This window comes from Schistocerca cancellata, chromosome 7 (genome assembly GCF_023864275.1).
Source record: "Schistocerca cancellata isolate TAMUIC-IGC-003103 chromosome 7, iqSchCanc2.1, whole genome shotgun sequence".
In the NCBI taxonomy this organism is placed as follows: Eukaryota; Metazoa; Arthropoda; class Insecta; order Orthoptera; family Acrididae; genus Schistocerca; species Schistocerca cancellata.
Genome location: NC_064632.1, coordinates 125,009,480 through 125,036,780, shown reverse-complemented (window position 1 = coordinate 125,036,780; position 27,301 = coordinate 125,009,480). Strand labels below are relative to the sequence as shown.

General features: G+C 41.9%; 1 protein-coding gene across 1 annotated transcript in view; it reads right to left on the bottom strand.

Annotated features, from left to right (window-relative positions):
* LOC126092664 (dynein axonemal heavy chain 2) overlaps positions 1-27,301 on the bottom strand; it is a 994,477-nt gene that overhangs the window by 502,045 nt on the left and 465,131 nt on the right. Inside the window, exons 43-44 of the mRNA XM_049908386.1 lie at positions 24,295-24,432; positions 9,127-9,297 (exon numbers count right to left, since the gene is read on the bottom strand). Coding sequence (XP_049764343.1) covers positions 9,127-9,297; positions 24,295-24,432 — 309 coding nt within the window. The remainder of the gene's footprint in view (positions 1-9,126; positions 9,298-24,294; positions 24,433-27,301) is intronic.

Below are 27,301 nucleotides of genomic sequence, written 5' to 3'. Positions count from 1 at the left end.
TGGGCACTCTAGTTGAGTGATGCCGTTATCCTGAAGGAAGTCATTCACCAGATGTGGACAATGGCGGTGCATATTGTCATCCATGAGCACGAATGCCTCGTCAGTATGCTGCTGATATGGTTGCACTATCGGTCGGAGGATGGTATTTACATATCTTCCAGCCACTACGGCACTTTCCATGACCACCAGTGGCATACATCGGCCCCACAGAATGCCACCCCAAAACATCAGGGAACCTCCACCTTGCTGCACTTGCTGGACAGTGTGTCTAAGGTGTTCAGCCTGACCGGGTTGCCTCCAAACATGTCTCCGATGATTGTCTGGTTGAGGGCATATGCGACACTCAACAGTGAAGAGAATGTGATGACAATCCTGAGTGGCCCATTCGGCATAATGTTGGGCCCATGTTGCTTGATGTTGTGGTTGCAAAGATGGACTTTGCCATAGATGTCAGGAGTGAAGTTGTACATCATGCAGCCTATTGAGCAGAGTTTGAGTCGTAACACAACATCCTGTAGCTGCACAAAAAGCATTATTCAACATGGTGGCATTGCTGTCAGGGCTCCTCTGAGCCATAATCCATAGGTAGCGGTCATCCACTGTAGTAGTAGTCCTTGAGCGGCCTGAGCGAGGTATGTCATCGACAGTTCCTGTCTCTCTGTATCTCCTCAATGTCCAAACAACATCGCTTTGGTTCACTCCGAGACAACTGGACACTTCCCTTGTTGAGAGCTCTTCCTAGCACAAAGTAACAATGCGGACATGAGCGGACATGATCGCAGTATTGACCATCTAGGTTGTCTACAGACAACACGAGACGTGTACCTCCTTCCTGGTGGAATGACTGGAACTGATTGGCTGTCAGAGCCCCTCCGCCTAATAAGAGCTGCTCATTCATGGGTGTTTACATTGTTGAGCGGGTTTAGTGACATCTCTGAACAGTCAAAGGGACTCTCTGTGATACAATATCCACAGTCAATGTCTATCTTCAGGAGTTCTGGGAAATGGGGTGATCCAAAACTTTTTTTGATGTGTGTATAATCTATTATAGAATGAAGTTCGCTAGTATGCTGCTGCCAAGAATATTTATGCATTGCCTTGTGTTTAAAAAATGTGTTGGTGATTTTTGTATCAATCCCCCTCTTTGTTTAATAGTGTTCCAGAATTGTTTCTGCTTTATTTTTGGAGTATTGTGCATCACACTTTTATTAATAACAGATCAGAGAATTTTACAATACTAGTGGTAATGGTGTTTCAACTCAGGACTACAGCTAGTCCTCTGAATTAGGCAGAGCTCTTCCTTCCAAACACAAGATGCTTTAAATACCAGAAGTCATCTGTCACTTGCCCCTGTTTCTGTTCTTTATCACGTTTGTCTGCTTCCATGAAAAACAATACTCACAGTACAGGGCTACTATAAACGATTCACTCAGTTTCAAGCGCTATATTTTCCAAAGTATTACATGTACAAGTAAGACGGATGCCTGAAAAGAACCATAAACTTCCCAGTAGATAGCATTACAAGTGCAGTGCCTTTATGAAATGGCAACAAAGTAAGAAAAGACCTTTTGTGTATTGGAATATGTGAAATGTTTATTTGTTATCACAGTGCACTGTGCATGCAGAAGGAATTATAGAAAAGAATTGCCATATAAACAGAGCATCATGCATTGGTATCAAAAATATAGGGACACCTAGTTATCTCTGTAAACAGAAAGGTACCAATCGGCCAAGTGTGCCAGATGTAATCATGAAGAGGGTAAGGGAAATTTTCATACACAGTCCAAAAAATTAATGGTCTGTGCAAGACAAAAACTTGGAATAAACTGTGTGGATGATTTTGTGACAGCAGTTTCCATTTGAGACCATATCATCTGCAGCTTGTGCAACAATTAAAACCAGGAGATTACAGCTGATGACTTCAGTTTTGCATCACAATGCAAGAACCACTTGAGGATGAACATTTCACCTTCAAGATAATATTCACGAGTGAAGCACCCTTGCATTTACCTGCAAGTTTAATTGCTACAATGCGTGAATATGGGACACTAAAAATTTTCATGAATTTGTGGCACATGAATGAGATCACAGAATGTAGTAGCCACCAGAAAGATCGCGGGAGGCGCACATTGGCACGGCGCGTCACGAACGGTAGTCGCCGCCAGTAGAGTCCCGTCCACCAGAGGGCACGCGAGAATTCGGACGTGACCTCTGCCGGCGTAACAACAAGAACAACAACAACAACTCCGGCAGGACAGGCCGTGCGCAGTCAGTCAACATTGGGCATGCCTAGGACACAGTCCCGGTCTACGCTAAGTGAAGTGCGACGTAACGTGAACAGTGTTACTACACAATTGGCGACGAGTAGGGTCGTTCTTTCGCGTGTTGCGTCGTTGTTCCGGTTTCGCAGTTTCTCCACGGCATGGAGGATTTGGTGCGGGTTTTGGTTGCGCAGCAGACGGAGCTCATGGCCACCATGAAACAAGTGCTTCCGGCGTTGCTCTCCGCGCCGTCTGCTCCGGCGCAGTTCCCTCCTCCCTTTCCCCCGTATGACGAGACGGCAGAGGATTGGGACGCATATGAACATCGCCTTCGGCAGCATTTCCAGGCGTTTCATGTTGCCGATGCGGAGGTATGTCGTGCTCTCTTCTTGTCTTGGATATCTCCCTCGCTGTATCAAGTTTTGCGGCAGCTAGCGCAGTTGCAGGAACCCTCGTCCTTGTCGTTTGACGCATTGTGTTCATTGCTGTCTTCATATTATCGCCGCCGCACGCATGTTGTGGCGGCTAGGGTCGAGTTCTATCAATGCAAGAAACAGCCCCATCAGTCTTACCGGGCGTGGGCCGCTACCCTGCACGGTCTTAGTCGCAAGTGTCATTTTGTCACGGAGCAGTCGCGGGAGTCGTATGCCCATGTTATGGTCCGCGACGTCATTGTTCGTTCGGCCCCTGATCGGGAGGTCCGGCAACGGGCCCTGCAGTTAGAAGACCCTTCCCTCGAGGAAGTCCTGTCCATTGCTCAATCGTATGAAGTCTCTCACGCAGCAGGTCAACAGCTGGAGGCGTGGTGCGACGTCGCGGAGGTTCAGGGCGGCGCGGCCGCGTCCACTGTGTCCGGGGTGGACGACGTGCGAGCGGTACAATCCGGCCGTTACGGCCGCTCCCGCGCGGCGCGTAAACAGAATTCCGGCCGCCGGCCCCTGTTGCCGTCCTGTGCGTCGTGCTATATACATCAGCGTTGGGCCGTTTGTCGCAAATGTCATAAAAACGGTCACATTGCTAAAGTTTGCCGCTCAGCCTCAAAGGAATCGAAGGAAGCAAGTACAGAGGACATGGACGTTGACATTCAGGAAGTTTCATTGGGCCAGACTCCCGACGCATCGGCAAGCAAACTCTTTATCGAGGTGTCGGTTTGGTCGCGCCGGTTACAACTGCAGGTAGATACGGGCGCGGCAGTTTCGTTGTTGAATGCACAAACGTATTCCGACCTTGGATCGCCCCCGTTGGCGCCAGTTTACCGGCGTCTACGCGGTTATGGTAAACAGTTCATTCCCCTCCTGGGTCAATTCACTACCGATGTGACTTACAAATCAGTCACTCGGCCTATTACTTTTATTGTTGTCAGTGATGCGAGCTCCGCTAACCTTTTTGGCCTGGATGCCTTTCAAGCTTTCGGTTTTTCTATCGCTGACACCATACAGTTGGTCTCCGAAGACGTTCCCTATCACTCATTGGAATCTTTGATCTCAGACTTTCCAGATATTTTTGAGGAGGGCCTGGGGCGTGTTTCAGATTTTGAAGCTCACTTAACGTTGAAGGCGTCTGCTCGCCCGCGTTTTCTACGCGCGAGGCAGATCCCCTTGGCTCTCCGCCCTCAGGTAAAGGAAGAGCTCGACCGGCTGACAGCCCTGGGGGTCGTTCTTCCCATTTCTTCCAGTGAGTGGGCTTCGCCCCTCGTTATTGTCAAGAAGCCCTCGGGAAAATTACGTCTTTGTGGCGATTTTAAGGCCACCATTAATTCCCAATTGGTGTTGGACACCTATCCTTTGCCTCGTGCTGATGAATTGTTCTCCGCCGTGGCGAGAGGCCACTATTTTTCGAAAATTGATCTGTCAGAGGCTTATCATCAGATACCACTTGATGAGGACTCCAAACGGCTGGCAGTCGTCAACACCCCGTTTGGCCTTTACCAATACCAGCGGTTGGCTTTTGGGATATCCAGTGCCCCGGCGATATTCCAGCGTTATCTTGAGCATGTCACGTCGACAATCCCTCATTGTATTAATTACCTGGATGACATCATTGTCACGGGCCGCAGCACGACGGACCACTTGCACAACCTTCGCACCCTCTTTCTCAAATTCAGGTCTGTGGGCTTGCGTTGCAACCTGCATAAGTCAACCTTCTTCCAACCGTCCATTGAGTATGTGGGCTACACCAAATCTCGGCACGGCATCCAGCCACTAGGCAGTTTGGTCCAAGGTATTGTCAACCTTCCTCGGCCCACTTCGCTGAAGGAGTTACAAGCTTTTTTAGGCAAGATAGCCTATTACCACCGGTTCATTCCCAGGGCTTCCACTGTAGCCCACCCCCTGTACTGCCTTCTGCACAAGGGTGTTCCTTTCGATTGGTCGCCTGCATGCGAGCGAGCGTTCACCTCGTTGAAGGGCCTCCTCACGTCAGCCCCTTGTTTGGCTACTTTTGATCCCCATAAGCCGTTGGTCCTGGCTACGGATGCTTTGCAGTATGGGGTGGGGGTGGTCCTGGCCCATCGCAACGCAGATGGTTCCGAGCAACCACTGGCGTTTGCGTCGAAAACGCTTAGTCCCGCGCAGGCCCATTACTCCCAGGTGGAAAAAGAGGCTTTGGCCATTGTCTACGCTGTTACCAAGTTTCACCCTTTCTTGTATGGCACGAAGTTTCAGTTAATCACTGACCATAAGCCGTTAATATCGTTATTTGGCCCCGCCTCTCAGATTCCGGATAGGGCAGCCCACAGACTCCAGCGCTGGGCCTTGTTCCTCTCTAAGTACCATTATGACATTCGTTTTCGCCCTACAGGCCAGCATGCCAACGCCGACGCTCTTTCCCGTCTTCCGGTGGGCCCGGACCCTACATTTAATCGAGAGGAGATTATGTGTTTTCATTTGGATGTGGCGTCCCGCCAAGCGGTTGATGGCTTCCCGATCACTAGTTCTCGAGTCGCCAGGGAAACGGCGGCTGACCCAGTTCTCCGGCAAGTAGTTCGCCTCATTCAGCAGGGGTGGTCGTCCCGCCCTCCGGGCCGGGCCTCGGACCCTCTTCGTAATTATTTTCTTCTACGAGACCGTCTCTCGGTCTTGGAAGGAGTTCTCCTTCTGGCTACCGATGATACAGCTCCTCGCGTGGTTGTTCCTGCAAGTTTACGAAGGGAGGTCCTCAAGTTATTACATGCGGGGCACTGGGGTGTTTCCCGTACTAAAACCTTGGCTCGCAGACATGTGTACTGGCCCGGTATTGACAGAGAAATTGAGCACTTGGTGGCCGCCTGTTCCCAGTGTGCGAGCCAACAAGCATCTCCCAGGGCAGCGTTCTCTTCATGGCTGCCGGCAACCCAGGCATGGGAACGTGTTCACATCGATTTTGCGGGCCCGTTTCTCAATGGCTTTTGGCTCATTGTCATTGATGCTTATTCCCGATTCCCATATGTGGTTCGCTGCTCCTCAACCACTTCAGAAGTTGCAATCCAGGCACTAGCAAAAATCTTTTCTGTGGAAGGTCTGCCAATCACCCTGGTCTCGGACAATGGACCGCAGTTTCTTTCACAGACCTTCCAGGATTTTTGTAGGCGCTTCGGTATTCGGCACGTTTGCTCTCCCCCCTTCCATCCACAATCGAATGGGGAAGCTGAGCGCATGGTGCGCACCTTTAAGACACAGATGAAAAAGTATGTGCACGAATTTCCTGCAGAGGAAGCATTGACGTTTTTCTTGACGGCATACCGGACCACACGAATGGGAGACCGCAGCCCCGCAGAGCTCCTCCATGGGCGTCAACCTAGGACTCTGCTGCACCTCCTCCAGCCTGGTCCTCGCCAGTCTTCACAAAACGGAGTACCTGGCTTTCCACTGGGTATGTCAGTCTGGGCCCGTGGGTTTGGTCGCAATCCACATTGGATACCGGCGGTGGTCCTGCACCGCCATGGCCGCTGGCTCTATACCTTGCAGGCGGGGGACCGGGTGGTACGTCGTCACCAAAATCAGCTCCGTCCACGTTCGGGCACCCACCCTCCGACCTCTCGGACACCGGCTTCCCCATTGCCGGCACCTGTATTGGTTTCACAGGGGACGTTACCTCCTCTCCCCGCTGTGACTCTGCCACACTGCGATGGTTCTCAGCCTTGGCAGCCTCCAGTGGCTCCAGCACCGGCATCGCCGTCATTCGAGATGCCCCAGCGAGAGCCGGCCCCCCTAGCCGGCCCGGTTTCGCAGGGGGCTAGTTCCCCTGTGGTCGTCCCTTCCCCTTCTTCCCCGCCACTAGGTCTTGCCCCTCCTGAGGTGGAACAGGATCCAGACTTCGACAGCTTGTCGCCTGTGCTGTCCCGGGCTCCGGTTGTGGGACGACGGGGGCCTCTTCGTGTGGGTCACTTCCAGCCGTATTCGAAGGTTCCGGCTCGAGGGTTGGCAGATCCCCTCGACTCCGGCCATCCAATGGATGTGGAGGTCATCGCTCCTGCCCGACGCTCCACCTTCCGACGCAGTGGATCACAGTGGCTTCACCCCCCGAAGGAGGAGGAGTGTAGTAGCCACCAGAAAGATCGCGGGAGGCGCACATTGGCATGGCGCGTCACGAACGGTAGTCGCCGCCAGTAGAGTCCCGTCCACCAGAGGGCACACGAGAATTCGGACGTGACCTCTGCCGGCGTAACAACAAGAACAACAACAACAACTCCGGCAGGACAGGCCGTGCGCAGTCAGTCAACATCGGGCATGCCTAGGACACAGTCCCGGTCTACGCTAAGTGAAGTGCGACGTAACGTGAACAGTGTTACTACACAGAATGTTAATGTTTTCTGTGCAGTGTCACAGATGAGGCTGTATGGACTGTTTTTCTTCTGTGAGAAGACTGTGATGGATACCTCTTACTTTGATATGTTGCAGCTGTGGTTGTTTACACAAATGACTGCTGCTTCTGAAAATTTAATCTTCTAACAAGACGGAGCACCCCTTATTGTAGCACTGATGTTCATCACAACCTAAACAATGAACTTCCACTTCGCTGGAATGGGGCATAATGGTGAAGATAATATGGATTTGATACCTTGACCCCCAGATCACCTGAACTAATACCTTGTAATTTTTCCTTTCGGGGTACATACCCCCTCCACCAAGAACAATGGCTGGAACAGCTTAGAGAACACATCAATGTTGTTGTGGTGATCACTGACAGTATGTTGCTACATAAGGTATGGAATGAAGTTGACTACCATTTGGATGTGTGTTGTGGGACCAGTGGGGCTCTCATACAATATTTGTGTACCATAAAATGCAAACTTGGTGAGTTTATGACTCGATTCATGCATCAATCATAGTGCACATGTATCATTCTGAAAAATTTACAGCTCTAAAAATGAATGAAACATCTACAGTACAGTACCACTATACAGCAGGAGTTTGTTTAAGAAAAAGTTTAACTTCTTATTTACACTTTCTGCTATGTCAGTCTCTTTCCTGTGTCATCCCAAAATAACCAAGCCTTTTAAAAATTTTGATCTACAATTTCCTTCTACAATCAAAACCCAACTTGTAAATTCATTCTATTTTTAACAATAAATGAGGATAGCTTTAACAATAAATGAGGATAGTTCAGTCTGAAAACAAATTTTAATGGCTTTTGGACCAAATCTTTCACTCCTCATTAGAAATTTTACTGTGGGAAATAATCCAAAGCGGAACTAATACAAAAACCTGGGTGTAGCACTTAACATGGACATGAAATGGAATGATCACAAAGGCTCAACTGTGCATGAAGTCGTTGGTAAACTTCAGCTTATTGGTAGAGTACTATGGAAATGTAGTCAGTCTACAAAGGAGATTTCTTACAAATCACTCACGCTACCCATACTAGAATATTGCTCAAGTGTGTGGGACCCATACAAAAGAAGACTAGCAAGTATACTGAACACATGCAGAGAAGGGCAGTATGAATGGTCACAGGTTTGTTTAGCCTAAGGGAGTGTGTCACTGAGATGTTTGAAAGAACTGAACTAACAGACTCATGAAGATACATAGAAACTATCCCAAAAATCTACTAGTGAAGATTCAAGAACAAGCTTTAAATGATGACCATAGAAATATATTACACCCCACCACTCACACACACACACACACAAATAATGCTCCCAAAGGGATCATGAGTATAACATTAATCACAGCATGAACAGAGGCATTTAAACATTTTTTCCCATGTCCCATATGTGAATGAAGCAGAAAAAGCTCTAATAACTGGTACAGTGGGACATACCCTCTGCCACACACTTCACAGAGGCTCACAGAGCATAGCTATAGATGTAGAATCAACAAATCTTAATGCTCTTGGTTAGTGCATTACAGACACAAGATCGACATTGAAGTCATCACAAACATTGATTATCCTGTTAAATCTGCATAACATCAATAAAACTGCCTCTTGAACTGTCAGACAGCCACATCTATAAATGTTGCAATGGTATTTCAAGCTAATACTGCAAAGTATTAATGTAAAGCGGTATATGAGAGTCTCCAGGCTGTTACTGTTGGCTGTTGAAATCATAAATGCTCCATTTTTCTCAAGAATTCCTCAGTTGTCCTTCTAAGGCTCAGTGTATCCTGTGCAATGCACCCACAAAGGAAATATTTTTGAGTACTATATTTTATATCTGTGTCCTTTTTTTAATAAAAGGGGAGCAAAAAATCAGAAATCAGTTGCTACAAATAGAAGCATGACTATAACAAAAATAACTATGGAAAACTATGGCAGGTACTAAAAATTTTACAGACTGTAATGCTACAGAATGTTCAGTATACATAACAGAGATAATAGTTTCTTTTAAGTATGGTATCTTACTGTATACTTTAAGTTACATTTGAATAATTCTGCACTACTGTACCTGTAGACATTCTGCCTTTAATTCAGCCTTTATTGCAGCTGTAAGTTCATCATATTCTAAAACAGGGACTTCCACTTGTGGAAACAAATCAGACGTAATTCCGTTGAATAATGGGAGATCATCTGAAGTAAGTTTGGCATTATTCATATCCTTCATGGCCAATAATACTACCTGAAATACACAGAGATCCACAAAAAGCAATCTCATCATTCTATACATAAGCTTTTAGATTTAAGCAGACCAACATCATACTAATAATCCAGAACACATACTGTCTTAAACTTTGAGGCCCCTTTAATGTAAATGAAAAACTGGGTGCCATGTATAATGTCAAAATTTGTAAATGTTTACTACACGAATAAATAGAGAAATATTTTGTATGTTTTGCCAGCATCAAATGATATTTCAGACCTGCAACCACATTTAGTTCTCTTAATCTAGTAATATATTTTTCTGATTACACTATCAAGGAAGCCATGGTTAAACAACCAGTGAATATCATGATTAATTATGATCACAGAGCCCATTAGCCTTTCAGAGACAGGAGGCTTAAATAAATATAGCTGTACATCTCTTGAAGACAATCCTGAAGCAGCTATCATAAATAAAATAAGAAGGAAATGTACAAATTGTATTGTACGATCAACTATTACAGGTGTATGGTGTCTCAAATTTGATTACGTTTATTTTGTCACTGTCTGCTAGATAAAACAAAATAGGTCTTTCTAACACTGCAGAAATTGTAACACATACCAAATAAACGAGACTGTTTTTGCACAAATGGTCATTTTTATAACACGACAGAATATAATTCACGAAGACCAACATAAAATGCCTATTCGGCCTACTACAAGCAAATAATTTAATGTTAGAAAATAGTTTCACATTTCATTCATACGCCCCAGTTTCTCGAGCATGAGATCGAAAAGTAGTAGTACGAGATTTTTACTTAAATTTGGAATCGTCATATTCTTCCCTAATTGGTGTGATGTCCCCGTTCCTCGTTCTAACAAACAATCTTGTCATGACTAACTCTGGAACTATTCCTGCCTTTGTCAAAATTTAGTCGCTGGTTAACTTCACTAACCCTGCCAGAATCACCGGTTTAGTTATCCCTGATTATTCTCCGGTTAGGCATTTTTATGTTTGTACAAACCACTTTCTGCCCTACTTCCAGAATAGAAGTTAATCGGCTGCTAGAAGGGGGCTGTACAACTGGCCCTTACAAGTGGAGCGATCTGGCCAAAAATTTTCTGACAAAATTTCATTTTCTTGGATACACCGAGAAGATAATACGTAATCTTTCTTACCTGTTATTCCTGTTAGTCGTTTATTTCCACTCTGGTAGTCTGACTCTATGGATTTCGCTAGTAATTGTAGCACAGCTGATCATTCCAAGCCCAATCAACCACATAATCAGACAGCGGTTGGCGTTCACTCGTTCGGCTTTACTCTGCTCAGCTCGTATAACCCGGTCCCCTTTTGCTTGCAGGAAAGTTTATTTCTAGATGCGGCGAGGATTCCCCTGACAGACATCACGTATACTAGGCACGCATTCAAAAATTAACTTATGATTCATTCAGAAATCAACTTACAGAGTGCGTTCAAAAACCAAGAGGGATGAGTTTCAAAATCATGACTAATCGGTAGACCAACGTGCGCTGGATGCTAGGCTCTTTGTGAAACATGATTTTTTTCTTCTCAAGAATATGAATTTGGCGCCCCCTCCACCCCCGTAATTGTCATTCGGGTCAGATACATCGGTTTGCCCCGCCACTCAACTGCGCATGCGCATGAGCCCGCTCGTAACTCCTATAACGAATCTAGTTAAACCGTTGTGACGTCACTCTCATCGGAGACATTTTGTTGTTATAAAGCATTGCATAGTCTTCCTAACACCTTTGACACATTTTGTTGTCGGCAAACGTTTGTATGAGCACTGTGTTTTGTTGTTGTATATGGCACATTTCCTTTGCAATTTATGTTTTATTTTCATATTTTTTTCTCGTTCACGTTTTATTGTTGTATTATTCTGCAGTAGCGGGATAGAGTAATATCCTTTGTTAGAGCATCAATTCTTACCAGTCAATATTGCAAAAATTTAACTGAAACCTAAAATAATGAAAAATTCCCGGAATTCTAAAAAATTCCCGGGTTTTTCCCGGTTTTCTCCCGGATGAAAAAATTCCCGGGTTTTTCCCGGATCTCCTGATTGTCCCGGGTCGTATACACCCTGAGGAAGTGCTGGTTGGGTGAATTGGGCAGGATTTGCACCTGGCTCTTCCACATGGGTATGATCCTTGTAGCAAGGGGTTGGGATTGGAAGTGGCATAGGAATGGACTAGGATGTTGTGGAGGTTGGGTGGGCAACAGAACAACACATCAGGAGGGGTGGAAATTGTCTCAGGTAGAATGTTCCTCATTTCAGGGCTTGATGACAGGTTATACACAACCTTAAAACAAATCCTAACCTAATCATCCTACCTGCAGACAAAGGTTCCACCACTGTTGTTATAAATCACAGTGACTACCTGGGAGAAGGCCTCCACGAATTATCTAACTGTTCCGCTATAAGCTCTGCCTGAGTGATCCCATCCAAGATGACCGACACAAACACCAATCCCTACTTAAAGCTTTAGGCCCCTTCTAGAACATCTCCCCTGAATCCATTTCCATCCTCACCCCTATGACACCCAGTACACCAACCTTCTACATGCTCCCCAAAATCCACAAACCCAACAATCCTGGATGCCCCACTGTGGCTGGTTATTGTGCCCCCACTGAAAGAATTTCAGCCCTCATTGACCAACACCTCCAACCAATTGCCCATAATCTAGCCACCCATGTCAAAGACACCAGCTGCCTCCTTCACTGACTCTCCACCATCCCCACCTCTTTACATCCTGGATCCTTACTCATCACTGTTGACACCATCTTCCTATACACCAACAACCCCCATGCTCGCAGCCTTAACACTATTGAACACTACCTTTCTCTATGTCCCTCAGACTTCAAACTCACTACCTCATTCCTTATACACCTTACTAACTTTATCCTATTTATCCTTTGAGGGGAAGGTATATAAAAAAATCCATGGCACAGTCATGTGCACCCACGTGGCACCCTCCTATGCCCGCCTTTTTACGGGCCATCTAGAGGTGACCTCCCTAGCCTCCCACAACACCAAACCCTTAGTCTGGTTCACATTCATTGATGGTATCTTCATGATCTGGACTCAGGGCTAAGACACTGTATCTTCATTCCTTCACACCCTCAACACTTCTCTCCCACGAGCTCCACATGGTCCTAGATGTTGACCTCCTCCTGTATGATGGCTATATTCGCACCTCTGTCCACATTAAACCCACCAACCGCCCAACAGTACCATCATTTTGACAGCTATCATCCCTTTCACACCAAAAAATTCCTCCAATACAGCCTGGCCATCCAGGAACAGCGTACCTGCAGTGACAAAAATTCCTTTGCTCAGCATGCTTAGGGCCTCACCAAGGCCTTCACAGACCTAACCCAAAAACAAATTTCCCATGCCATTTCCTTTCACACCCCCAAACCTCCAACCAACCCCAAGAACCAGCCACAAAGGAGTGCCCCTTCATCATCCAGTACCATCCATATTGGAACAAGTGAACCACATCCTTCTCCAGGGCTCTGATTACCTATCATCATGCCCCGAAATGAGGGAAGAAATTCTACCCAAGATACTTCCCACCCCTCCTAATGTGGTGTTCCATTTCCCACCCAACCTACACAACATCCTACTCAATCCCTATGAAGCTCCCAATCCCAAACCCTTGCCACAAGGATCATATCCCTGTGGAAGACTCAGGTGCCATTCCTGCCACAGTTTTATCCTACCCCATCAGGGGCCGGGCAACCAGTGAAAGCAGCCGTTTCATTTACCAGCTCTGCTGCTATCATTTCACAGCATTTTATATTGGCATGCCCACCAACCAGCTGTCCACTAGGATGAACGGCTATGGCCTAACTGTGGGCAATATCAAAGTAGACCACCCTGTGGCACAACATACAGCTGAACATAACACACTTGATTTCAATGGCTGCTTTAGTACCCGAGCCATCTGGTTCCTTTCCTTCATCACCAGCTTTTCTGGACTGCACAGGTGGGAGTTATCCTTACAACACATTCTCCACTTCCGTAACTATCCCAGCCTCAATTTATGGTAACATACAGTCCCCACAGCCTCCATCCAACAGTTTCCATCCCCTCTGTCCTACTGTAACCTCCCAATTCTCACTTCTCACCCTGTTTATTTGCAGCCCTCTGTCAATGCATCTGCCCGTGTTCCCTGCTCCTCTCCTGTTTTGCTCCTTTTTTCCCCACCACCCTGTCCGACAACCTGCTGATGCTGTACCTGTTGGCCTCCACCAGACAGTGTTTGTCCCCCCCCCCCCCCCCCCCCCCCCCCACCACAGGCAGCCATACGCTACTGTCATTCCCCTTCTCTTTCCTTGCCTCCTCCAGATTGCTGCTTGCATCCCATGTGATAGTTGCATTCCGGAGCAAGGTGCTAGAGTTGGCAGTCGTTTGTGCATGAGGTGTACTCGCTTGTGTGTGTGGTGTCTGGTGTCTCTCTTTTACTGGTGAAGTCTGTGGCTGAAAGCTTTATGTACGTGTCTTTTAACTGTGCCTGTCTGCAACTTGACATGTCTTCTTTGTGGGAAGTTGGCCATGCTGATACTGATAACGACTCACTATTTTGGTACTTGACTGATACATAGAATGCAATTCAGGCACAAAACTTCTTGCTACATGGGGCTGTCAGTGAAGAGTTCAAGGAAAAATGAGGCATTACGAAAGAGCTGTGAAGTCATTGCCAAAACGAAACAACAAAAGTTACATTAACGAAAATTTCAGAATATCCTATAAAGAAAGATGCTAGAGATTCAAGCAACAGAAATACTAAAAGTACAGCTTCAGATCTAAACAAAAAGTGTTTTAGTTGTGGTGCCATTGACCACAGGTCAAGCGACTGCAACCACAAGAGCAAAGGAAAGAGGTGCTTCAATCACAAGAAGTTTGGCCATCTGAATTAATGAAACAGAAGAAGTATTAAAAGGCAATAATGTATGATTAAGTAACCAAGAGGTGAAGCTGCTAATTGAATGTGGCAATCAACTTAATTTATTATGACATGATGTTTAGGAGATTATGCATGTTCAAAGTTTGCAAAAAACAGATAGTTTAGACAGGATTTGGAAAAAAACTTTGTCTCTCCACAGAGTGATGATATGAAAATTGAAACAGATATTTATGGGGTTTCTACAGAAACTATTAATTTAGAAAATGAAGATTACTGTGAGAGAACCAACAACCGATATATAATGGAGTAACAAGATTGTCACTACGAGATAAAGAAATTGTTGACAATCAAGTCCATATGTGACTTGGTCAAGGAATAACAGAACCAAGTTCATCTGAATATGTTAACTAGGTTGTATTTGTAAAAAAGAAAAAAACAGAGTATCATGTCTGTATAGACTACAGAAAACTAAACTCAACCACAGTGAAAGATCGTTACCTGTATCCCCTCACAGAAGATCTTTCAGATAAACTACAAGATACCTGTGTGTTCAACACACTAGACATCACAAACGTTTACACTAGTGGTGAAGAGGAAAGCCATGTTGAAGAGGGAAGCCAAAAAGATATCTCATTTGTAACCATTCCAGAACAGTTATCTTTTTAGATTTAGCCAAAGCCTTTGATGTAATTGACCATACCATACTCCTTAAGAAGTTAGCAAATAAAGGTATAAGAGGAATTGCAAACAAATGGTTAGAATCTTACCTGTCAAACAGATTTCAAAAAGTTGAAATTAATTTTGAAAAAAAGAATACAACCACCCATCAATCTACTGTCCACTCCTCTGACACAATGCCTATTAGATATGGTGTGCCACAAGGCTCAATCCTGGAACCCATACTGTTTCTGCTATACATTGATGACATAAGCACGAAGCTTGCTACAGGACATACCACACTATTTGCCGATGACACAAGTAGACTAATAACAGGTACTGATACAGAGGACCACAACCAAAAATTTAAACCGCTTAAGTCGTCACTTAGCAAATGGTTCAACGAGAACAAACTGATTATAAATATACAAAAACGACATACATCAACTTCAGACTCTCATCCCAAAAAACAATAAATGCCCCATGTGATTCTAAATAACCAAGAGCTTATGTGTGTGGACTTCGTCAAGTTTCCTGGCATATGGCTTGAAGAAAATCTTAAGTGGGAGACTCGAACAAATTATATCTCAAAAAAGCTATCAACTGTGTTACATTTTAAGGATACTCAAAAAATCAGTCACAAAACCTGTTCTCATACATGTATATTATGCTTACTTCCACTCTACATTACAGTATGGAATCATATTTTGGGGGAACTCACCTAGAGGTAGATACATTTTCAAAATGAAAAAAAGGCAATACGCATAATTTGTAACCTAAGACATAATGAATCATGCAGACAACATTTCAAAACAAATGGTACTATGACACTGCCCTCTGCTTACGTTTTTATATCGTCTCATTTGTCAAGTCATACCTGTTAAACAGTAACTGCATATTAAAATTCAATGGAGATATTCATAACTATGCAACAAGGCAGCAATCTGACCTACATATGATTCAGTCCAGAACTACCTGCTACCAAAAAAGTGTTTTAAATGTTGGGATACAAATGTGTAATAATTTACCAAATGAAATCAAAGCAACAAACAACCCAAGAGCCTTCACACATAAGTTAAAAAAAATATCTCTTGGACCACTGCTTTTATGCAGTTGATCATTTTTTTGAAAGGGGTTAAAATTGTCAACAATTTTATGATAAATGTTCAATTAGGTCTGAAAATTATATAAATGCATGTCTATCAAATATACTGGATTATTATATACTGTGCATGTCTATGAAATATACTGGATTATTTTACTATTACATTTGTATTGGCTGTTTGTATTTTAGTATACAACATTTGTATTTACTGTTTTGTTAAAGATAGCTAAACTTCCTCATTACAAAATAATGTAAAATCAATTTATTAGAAATTACTTGCAAATATGTTCTCTTGACCTGTCCAATATCATATGTACAACCATACAATTCTATGATTTGTATTAACTGTTTTGTTTAAGATAGATAATTTCCTTGCTACAAAATAATGTAAAAATCAATTTGTAAAAATTACTTGCAAATAGCTCTCTTGACCTGTCCAATATCATATGTACAGCTGTACAATACTATGATTGCCTGGATCAATAAAACTACAATACAATACAAGTCTAGTACTATCTGGACTACCAAATTCACCTGCAAGTTTCTAGTGTTTTATAAACATTTTTTTCTCAGCACTGGCTCTAGGGAATATTGTATTTATTTACATGGATAGTACTATAATACAAACAAAGACTGATTATGAGGCACTGGTTTAGTGTCAGAAACTGCAGCAGAATATGGCTTGGGAATTTATTTTGCAAAATGCTAGTTTCAGAAGAGAACTGATGAGTTTCTTGGAAGAGCAGAGGCAATCATTCGATATGCTCAAAGGCATGCTCTCATCAAATCTAATTTTAAAAATCTACTACCCAAAATGCAAGATTGAACTTCACACAAATGCAAAAAAAGAATGTTTTGGATCCATGTCGTGACAAAAATCTCCCAATGATGACGAGTTCCATTCAGTCTTGTATATGAGTAAAAAATAAATAGATAAATAAAAAATTAAAAAATGAAAAAATGCAAGAGGAAAAATACAGCAGTTATGTCCTTGAATTTTCAGCTATTTTTTATGCCTTTACGAATTTCTGGGTACCGTATATTTGCTAGGAATACATTTTAGAATTGCAACAGACTGTACTGCATTCCAAAAGACTTGGATAAGAAGAACTTGTCACTGAGAACAGCAAGATGGGCTTTCACCCTTGAAGAGTATTTTTACACCATCAAGCAATGATCTGGTTCTAGGGTGAAACATAGATACTTTAAGTGATTGTGTAAATCTGTTGTTTGATTTAGCGGATGGTTTAACAGCTAGAATCAGAAAAGCTCAAGAGAAGGATGATGATTTGACAGCAATTGAGAGTATTTTCAAAGAATGCCTTGTGAAAACTTCTTAATGTGCGATGGACTTCTTTTCAAATTCTATGATGGAAGAAATACTTTCCATGCACTATGCAATGTGAAATCATCACACTTGTGTGTGAGAAAGGTTAAGTTCAATGAAGAGGAAGTAAGAAAGATGATCGTATCCGAGATTTGACTGAAAAGGTGAAAAGAATCTTTAATTGTGTAATTGCGAATAAGAACTCAGGAAAAAAGGAAGGTATCCTTCATCCTTTATTCCAAGAAAGTGAGCCTTTATATACTTATCACATGAATCATATAGGACTACTTCATTCAACTCATAAAGGACGTAATCACATTTTAAGTATTACTGATGCATTTACCAAGTTTACTTGGCTGTATCCTGTAAAGATTACAAATTAAGCAGAGGCAATTAATAAGATACAATTGCAGAAACTAATTTTGGAAACCCAGTCCAAGTTATTGGTGAAAGAGGGACTTGCTTTACTTCTCCAGAGTTCAAGGATTGCTGCATTACAGAAGCAACAAGAATCTAGGTTCATATAGAATAACAAAAGTTGAAACAAATGATATCTATGTGTGCCGAGGTCACAAAGACAAGGGTCCCAGGACTACAACGACATGTGCTGAATTTATGTGACTCTTGCCAAATTACTGATCATTATGGAAGTCAGATGACTGTCAGGGTGATCAAATGTGGGATTTGGATGGGGGTTCAAGGATTTTCCAGTCAATGAGACATGACATGCTGGAGAAGCAGTATACTGGAGAGCAGTTTTGTGTGTTCTCGTAGAAAAAAGTTAGATTATACTGTTCTCGACTCAACGCCACTCCTCCCCCAACCCCTTCCCCTCCAAAGTATTAGAGGTTGTAACTGTGAGAATAATAAACCGTTATACATGAAAGTAGGAATATCTGGTGAGTTTATTATGGGTTCTAAGTATGACATAACTAAAATGAGGCTAAGTGTCAATAGCGGGTTTTGTCACACATACCACTCTAGAGGAGTGAATAACACAACAAATTTTGTTTATGTAGTTAGAAAATAATACCATAAAATAATATATTTAGTGAAAATGTGCATTTATTGTGCATTGGTTTTATTTTTATTGAGCATCTGGTGTGCCATATTGAGGGACAATGTTCCTCTTCAGCATGGGAATGCAGTCATGACAACTTAATTGTAGGAAATACCTCCTTGGATGCAAAAGTAAATATTCCAATGATTCTGCCCTGGCGATAGAGTTTTTGACACTAATCTTCCATGTGGAAGCATTAACAAATGAGATTAGTAGGAGTTGTTGATGTACTGAAAGTAAAAGAAAATATATGATGCGTTAAATCACAAATGGTGTGGAAAGTTTATTCATAAAATATGGTGAAGAAATGATAACATCTTGGATTTAAAGTTGGTACAGGAACTTTGGTGATGAGGTCTAGATGATTAACGAAGGAAGTACACACTCAAACTACTATTATACAGATATAATTACAACCCCCTGTTCGAAGCAAGAGCTCAACTGCATGGGTCAAATATTATAATGATATATGCGTAATGGAAATGGAGCTAGAGTGTTATATCCTAGTCAGTAATGCCAACCGAGCCCGCTGCCAAAAGGTTGGCAGCATCAAAGTCCGGACGCCGTCCGCATAAGCAGCGCCAGCGATACAGGAAATCGCCGCAAGTCTGCGCGCGCCACCGCTGGCTTCTGGCTTCTTAAGCGCTGGAGTCACGAGCGCTAGGACAGTTCTGTATTCGCCGCTCAGGTGTATACTCGCCACCGATTTGTGTACTTGCTAGTCAGTTGTGTGTTCATCGCAGCAGAGTTGTTGTTTGACGTCAGCCGACGCTGACCTAGCCGCTCCGACTCTAACTAGACAGATTTCTGTAGACACGGAGTTCACTACTGTGTTTCTGTATCTTCGTTAATAAAGATAAGTACCGACTTTTATTTAATCAGAGTGTTTGGGTTTTCATCTTTCTGTTCACTGTTCCAGCGGACCGGTCGGCCCGCTATTAAAAGTGTGGCGGTGACTTCGTAAGCCGTTTCTACAGCGAAGTGGTTGTCGCTACAAACGCCGCCACAAAATAGAGGGACTTTTGCATGAAAGGAAGCTGTTGGAACATGAATTAACAACATCTCAAATTTGCAAACATCATTAATGTAGTTGAAGTATGGACAACTATTAAGAGCTGCTCAAAAAGTATGCACCATTTACTTATAAAATCAGTCTTTATTCAGATACAATTGTTCACACTAGTCACCTTCAAAGCAGTCCCCTTCAGCTTCAACACACCTCACTCAACTCTGCTGCCAAAGCTGGAAGCATTGCTGGAAAGTCTCTTTAGGAACAGTGCGTAGCTGCTCCATCAAATTCTGCATAAAGTCTTCCCTGCTCTCAAATCTGGTCGCTTTCAGAGTCTTTTCCAGTTTACAGAAAAACCAGAATTCACCCAGTGCTAGGTCAAGGGAATAGGAACGCTGACAAACCGAAGCTGTATTATTTTTGGCCAAAAAACTCTGAATTAACTGAGAATGATGCCTGCATTGTAGGGTGTTTCAAAAAGGACTTTAAAATTTTGAAAATTCATATAAATTAATTCATAGTACCTATAGAGGTGATTGTAGTGTCAGTTTGTAGGGAAATACATCAAGTTTTGTCTCAGGTAGTTTGCTAGTGCTGAAGTGCACCATAAGGAGTGGCAGCAGCAGTTGTGTTAAAGATGGCTGCCTTCATTGGACCCCAGGTGTGCTAGCTGTTTGTTTTTGTTTGCAGAATCAAAGTCAGTGACAACAGTTCAGTGTAATTTCCATACCAAATACACTAAAGATCCTCCTAGTAGGCCTACAGTTTATGAGCGGCATAAATGTTTTGTAGAAACAGGGTACATTTGTGCCCTAAGCAAGAACAAAGTGTACAGCTCCTTTTTTTTTCTGTGAGAGAACCATCAACTGGATAGTGTACCTGGATGTATTGTAACAGTTTTTAATGCCACAGATCGATGAGGATGACCAAGAATGAAATGTTTACTTCATGCAAGATGGTGCACGACCCCACTACCTGGCTGATGTCCAGGATTTTCTCAGTGACTGCTTTCCAGGTCAATGGACTGGCTGTGTTGCACCAGTTGCTTGGCCCTCATGTTCCCCAGACTTGATGCCACTCGATTTTTTTTTTTTTTTAATTATTTAATGGGGATTCATCAAGGGTATAGTGTTTGTACCTCCTGTGCCAGCTTCTCTATCTGAATTCAGAGCAAGAATTTATGCCACCACTGCGCAAGTTACACCTGCAATGCTACAGCGAGTTTGGGGAGAAATTAGCTTCTGACCGGATGTGTGTGGGGTAACTAATGGAAGCCACATGCAACACCTTTAGTTTAAGGTAAAAAAACTCGATGTGTTTCCCTACAAAGTGACACTAAACCCAGGTCTATATCTTCTTTCAGTAAATTTATACAAATTGTTAAAGTATTATGGTGGAGGTGCCCACTGCCTGCACGTCTGACCACTTGCATCTTGCTGCTTCATGAAGGCAATGCAGAACCTCTTGGAAGTATTCCTTATTGATACTAGTACCTTTTGGGGTGTAATCATTATGGACCACATTACTGGAATCACAAAGATGGTCACAATGAATTTCACATTGCTGCAGACCTGCTTCACTTTTCTGGGTCTCGGGGATGATGGATGCATCAGTTGTGATGGCTGCAACTTTGTTTCTGGCTCGACCCATAAACTCAGTACTCATTACCAGTGATGACTATTTTAAGAAAGTTGGGATTATTGTTCACAGTATCAAGCATATCCTGTGCAATCACTAAACAAAGTTGCTTCTGCTCAGTTCTTAGCAACTTTGGCACAAATTTTGCTGAGACCTTCCTACAGTCCAACTGTTGGGTTAAAATGGAATGAATGAATCCAATCCTAACTTTAACCTTATCTGCACATTATCTGGCTGTGATCTGTCTGTCCTACATTAACAGAGTCCTTACATGATCAATAACAATGTCGCTTGTGGATTTTGAGGGCCTAACTGAATGTGATTCACTCTTCTTTGATGAGCAGTTGTACCACTCTCTTATCTGTGTGGTACCCATTGCTTCATCCCCAAACAGTTGTTGAATCTTGTGGATTGTTTCAATTGGAGAACTGGCAAGCTTAAAATAAAATTTGATACAATGATATTGTTCCACTTTTTCTGTCATTGTGCTCACAACACAAAATCCGATGATATCAGTTACACATATTAGCTTGTCAATGGCTAGCCAGCAACTGGTTGTTCGTGGTGTCATGAAGAAAAATTAGGCATGTGCACTAGATGATTTTCACAGAGACACCCACAATGGAGCGCACTACCAAAAAAGTGTAAACTACCAGCCCAAAAAACTTTTTAGTGCATTGCCTGCTACAATAACGAAAATTGAAGAATTTCATAAATTCAAGGTAGATCTTAAACAATTTTTACCAACACATACTTTTTATGAATTTAAGAATATCTGAATATAGACAAGAAATATTATTTATATATACTGATATAAAATATTTGTATTTATTATCCAAGTTTTTGAAACAAATTAAATATAATAAATTATATTGTAACTGATTACATACATATAATGTATATTGTTAGCAGATGTATAAAGAGACTGATTGATTGACTACAAACATAGAGATCATGTGTGCCCCAATACCCCTTATAGTTTCTACAACAAAAATTAGTTTGAATGTTTTTGAACAGCCCTCATTCTGTCCAATGTTACACCACATTTAGGTTAGTATTTTATTTTTGTTGTGATAATAAAGAATAAATACAGCTTAGATGACAAAGTCCAGAAGACTGATGGAAGTAAATGGTCAAACTAATATTACATACAACTTACAGCAACCCATGTTAGATACAGCTGCTACACTGCATTTGTCGTAACAGTGACTGGCTGCAAGTTCCAAAGAGGGCTTATTATTAAAGAAAGGAAACTTTAAGACAAGTCAAGAGAAGAAGAGATATCTAAATTAAATAAATAAATTTGATAAAGAAGAGAAACTAACTGGAGTGATAACTGTTTATTCTTTGAACTTGAGATTTTGAGTTTCTCAACAAGTTGTGATGCAATTGATAAAGAATGGTTAAAAATGGAGAACATTAAAGAAAATTAAAAGTGAAGAGCACTGGAAGCAACTTCATAAGAAGGAACAACTTTTGAAAAAATGTTGGGCTGCCTGGGGTAACAAGGAGAAAAACTAACTGTAAAAAGGTGATAATTTTAACTGATGACCTTTAATTAGACATCACAGAATAACATACAGCCTAGAAAATTTGATTAAAAGAAAAGTGAGCAAAAAAGAGGAGAATACTAAAGAAAATTAAAAGTGAAGAGTGCTGGAAGCAACTTAATAAAAAGAAAGTTTCTTGGAAATGTTGGGCTACCTAGGCTAACCAGAAGAAAAACAGACTGTAAAAAAGTGATAATTTTAACTGGTGACATACACAAGGGTTGGAACTTTAATAGTGGCAACTATTTATTTACAGCTCGTACAAAATAGATAGGTGTTTCAAAGTTTTACTGACCTTCAAAGTAGTCACCAGTATTGTGTATAACCCGTTGCCAGCAATGTGGAAGTCACAGGCCACTCTTGGCAGTGCCAGTTGAATTGACAGTTGAGCAGCACTGTCCATTGCCAAAGAATTTGTAGCAGTTCTGAAGCGAATGCCGTGAAGTGTTTCCTTCAGTTTCGTAATCACGTTGAACTCACAAGGGCTTAAATCAGGGGAGTGCAGTAGGTGGTATAGCAGTTACCAACCCCATCAGTCAAACAAATCAGTAACAGCTTGTATTGTATGTGCTTGAGCATTGTCCTGCAAAATCATGGTCAGGTCCTGCAGAAAGTCCCATCACTTCCATCTCTATGCTGTTCATTTTTGGAACACAACCTATGACCAGTTTAGAGACAGAAGTGATGACACTTTCTGCAGGACCTGACCATCATTTTGAAGGATAATGCTCAAGCACGTACAGTGCAAGCTGTTACTGATTTGTTTGACTGATGGGGCTGCTAAGTGCTATACCACCTAATGGACTCCCCTGACTTAAGCCCTCATGAGTTCAATTCTATTTTTAAACTGAAGGAAACACTTCACAGCATTCACTTCAGAACTGCTACAAATTCATTGGGCATTAGACTGTGCCGCTCAAACTGTCAACACAACTGGCACTGCTAAGAGTACCCTACGACTACCACATTGCTGGCAATGGGTTATACACAATCCTGGTAACTACCGGTACTCTGAAGATCAGTAAAACTTTGAAACATGTATCTATTTTGTGCAAGCTGTAAATAAATAGTTGCCACTATTAAAGTTCCAACCCTCGTAATTAGAGATCACAGATTGTATTCAACCCAGAAAATTTGATTAAACCAAACATGAGCATTAAAGAAAGACAGTCACTGACAAATTATTGCAAAATTGAGATATTCACAGTACGTAATGGAATGTGGAAAGTCTAGTGCCTGCACAATGTCAGGGATGGAATTGGCCATGTATAGAGCACCTACAATCTCACTATGATCAAATATGCCAAAAACATGCACCTTGCCCTTTCTGTACCCAGTGATGTAGCTAATGACCAGGAAAGGATCTGAACCCCTCCCGATCATGTGACATCCAAAACTGCGCAGTTTGCCATTGCAATAGAATCATTCACTCTTCAACGCATCAGCTATATCAGAATCAGTTGCTACTAGGTGTATAATATATCTGTAGGATCACATTATTATTTATACTTAACTACATATTACTGAACATACTGAATTAAAAGCATTTCCAATGAAAATCATGTATGTATCAGAACTCAAAGGCAATCATTTACGCAGGCAATGCATATGTTTGCTTACTGACATCATAAGTAACATTCCATAAAAATTTCTTGCATACTACATTTGCACATACATATACACACACACACACACACACACACACACACACACACATATGTACACAAATTATGTAAATTTAAAAAAGAAAACAACACACTTCTTCATCTGGAAGATCTGGAAAACCTCTTCTTTTACGGCCGGCATATCTGAGCAAAGCAACCATGCTTCGAAGTCCAAAATCATAATGGTCTTGTTTACTCAATTGTTGCATTGCTAGGGAGTATAATGTGTAAACCTGAAACGTTAGTAACACATCATTACCTTGTATCTTTTTCATAATGAAATGTAATAACATTTTGCATTTACTGGTGCCAGAGAGAAACAATACAGTTGTAATATGCACATCAGTTTGTCCAAAATCAAAGCATATTCATTTTAAGTACATCAAATGGAGTAAGGAGGATGCAGATTTGTTATGTTTTTCAGTATTTTATTTCCTTCTGTGTTTTCACAAAACAAAGTTGGTTGCATTTACTTGAGTTAAATAGACTATTTTGAGCTCAGGAATATATTTTACAGGGCATAATAATAATAATAATAATAATAATAATAACAATCAGAAATAACCATTTTACTTCCACTGCTAGACAAAGACAACCTGTAAACTGTTCCATACATTTTGATCTTCACTACAAGCATCCAGTTCACTGCTGTATGTTTTCCTGTGTGACCGACCCACATGCCATAAGAAGAACATAAGAACGTACTGTCCTATTCCTTTGTTTTCCTCCTCCTTTTTTTCCCAAAACACAAAAGTCACTCTAAACGTTTTGTGCAAGTGCTTCAGATTCTAGCTTCATATAATTTTAAAGGCCTTTTCTTGAAGTTTTATGCTTAACTATTTCCCAAAATAGTACAGGAACATCTCACAGACACAAGCTCTTGCTTCCCAGATATAATGGATCCAGATCTGGATTATAAGTGAGATACAGAAAGATTCAAATTCTGTATTCCATGGAACGCTTGTGACTGAGCCAACCAATGAGTACATGCATGATGAACAACCCTCTTATGGACCCCTGCATATTTCCTGTTTCTATTTTCTCATTTTAATTTTATGAAATCATTCTCTAGAATGCCAGTCCATGTTAACTGTCCGACCTTCAAGTATAATACTTACAGTGTGTGCACTTGCAACAAAGAAAGCACATATCCCTTGCACTTTACAGTTTTGTACAATTAGCATAATTTGGGAGGAACCAGCTGATGACTGCAATTCATCTCTGTGTCCCTTTGGGTCAACTGTTCTTCCTCACAGCTTATGATGCTGATTACAGGTTTTAGCTGTTGGCAGATGTGCAATTGCTGAGCACTAGGCTAGGCAGTTTTGTACTAACTAAAAACACATAATTCTAAGAGAAAGTCTTGCTTTATCCATAGTTATGTTTGCAAACCTCTGCATTGGACTTATATTAATAATCTGATATTAACATAATTATGAGGCAGAACTATTGGCCCTTATTTCAGAATTGGTGGCCATTATTTATCTCCAGAAGATAAAATTTTTGGTACTGCCAAGAGACAAATATTAAAGTATACAAAAATGTCCAAGCTTTCAGAACTACTTGTTCTTTCCTTGGGAAGTAAACAGTGGTGGGCAGGGAAGGGTTAAAAAGGAAGGGCAGGTCGGTCAGACCCCATGATGAGACAGACCCACCCCATGTGAGGGGAAGGGGTGACAATCAAGAAGGGGGAGGCATAAGAGAAAATAAGATGTCAATGATAATACATTACTAAACACTGTGCAGCTTCAGCCCAAAGGTGATGAGTACAGACAAATTACAAGGATGAGAAATAAAATGAGTAGCAAAATGAAGATCTAGGGTAAAAGAAAATGGGGAAAATATCAAGGGAAACATGGGATGAAGAATACAAAAATTAAAAAAGCGAAAAGCAATATATAAAATAATTAAATAAGGCATACTGAATGAAAAAAGATATAATTAAAAAAACTCAGCAGATAAGTGCCAGACTATGAATCCAAAATTCCAGAGCCAATTCTCAGTTAGACTAAGAATTTTTCTGTCGCCTATTGCTTCTTTCACATATTGCAATGGTTTTTCTATGTGAAAAATAATATGTAGCATGATGGTTAGGTCCTCATTAAACTGTAGGCATCTTTTAAATATAGGTCCCCCAAAAAAGGATGAAAATGAAAGGGATGATAATAATGAAAAATAAGAGGGGGGATTGCATATTAGTGCAAGTTAAGTCTATGAGGGTATCACGATGCAAGGATGGGCTGGAGGGAAAGTTCACATCTCTGGAGTTCTTAAAAAATCGCATTGGATGTGAGGATCCAAATTCTTGAACTATGGAGATGGGAAGCTGCACACTAAAATCTCACTGCATTCCAACACCCTGTTGGACTCAACTTACGTTACCATATAAGGCTTCGATATTTCAGCTTACTTCTCCATTCTCTTCCCCCACCCCCTCTTATTGGTGATCCTCCCCAATCTACTTCTCCTCTTAGTCTCTCATTGCACCACTCACTTCATTTCTGTTACTCTTAATTCGTAATTATTTCTCAATGAAATTACAAAACCATCAAAGTTGTACAGAAGTTTGTTTTTATTTAAATAGCGACCAGTTCCAGATGTTAGTCCATTATCAAGCCATCCACATAAGTGCTACCATGACACCATAATGTGTGTACCCTGGTACATTGCTTGTTTTAGTGGATAAGTGAAAGTTACAACTTGCATATGACAGTCCAGTGCTGCATGTGTGTTTTGCTGCACTGTTGCAGACCACCAACTGTGTTTAGCTTATCTGCTGAAAATAATTCAACAATTATGACACATGGTACCTGGCGTGGATGGTGGAATTTGGTTCTTCACCATCAATTCACATGTGACATTACTGTAGCTGATGAGGCCAAAGCAATTATAGGCACTGATTTCTGAGCAAACTACTAGCTCCTCCTGGAAGCAGCAAATGCCTGCCTAAGGGTTAATATTACTGGACTTATGGCTACTGGATACCATCACAATGCCAGATTGTATGACATATAGGTCATCTAGGTTGCAGATGAAGAGAACCACCACTGCTGCATGAGTTCCCAATGTTAATGACACCTCCCCACATGCCACAGCAAGTTT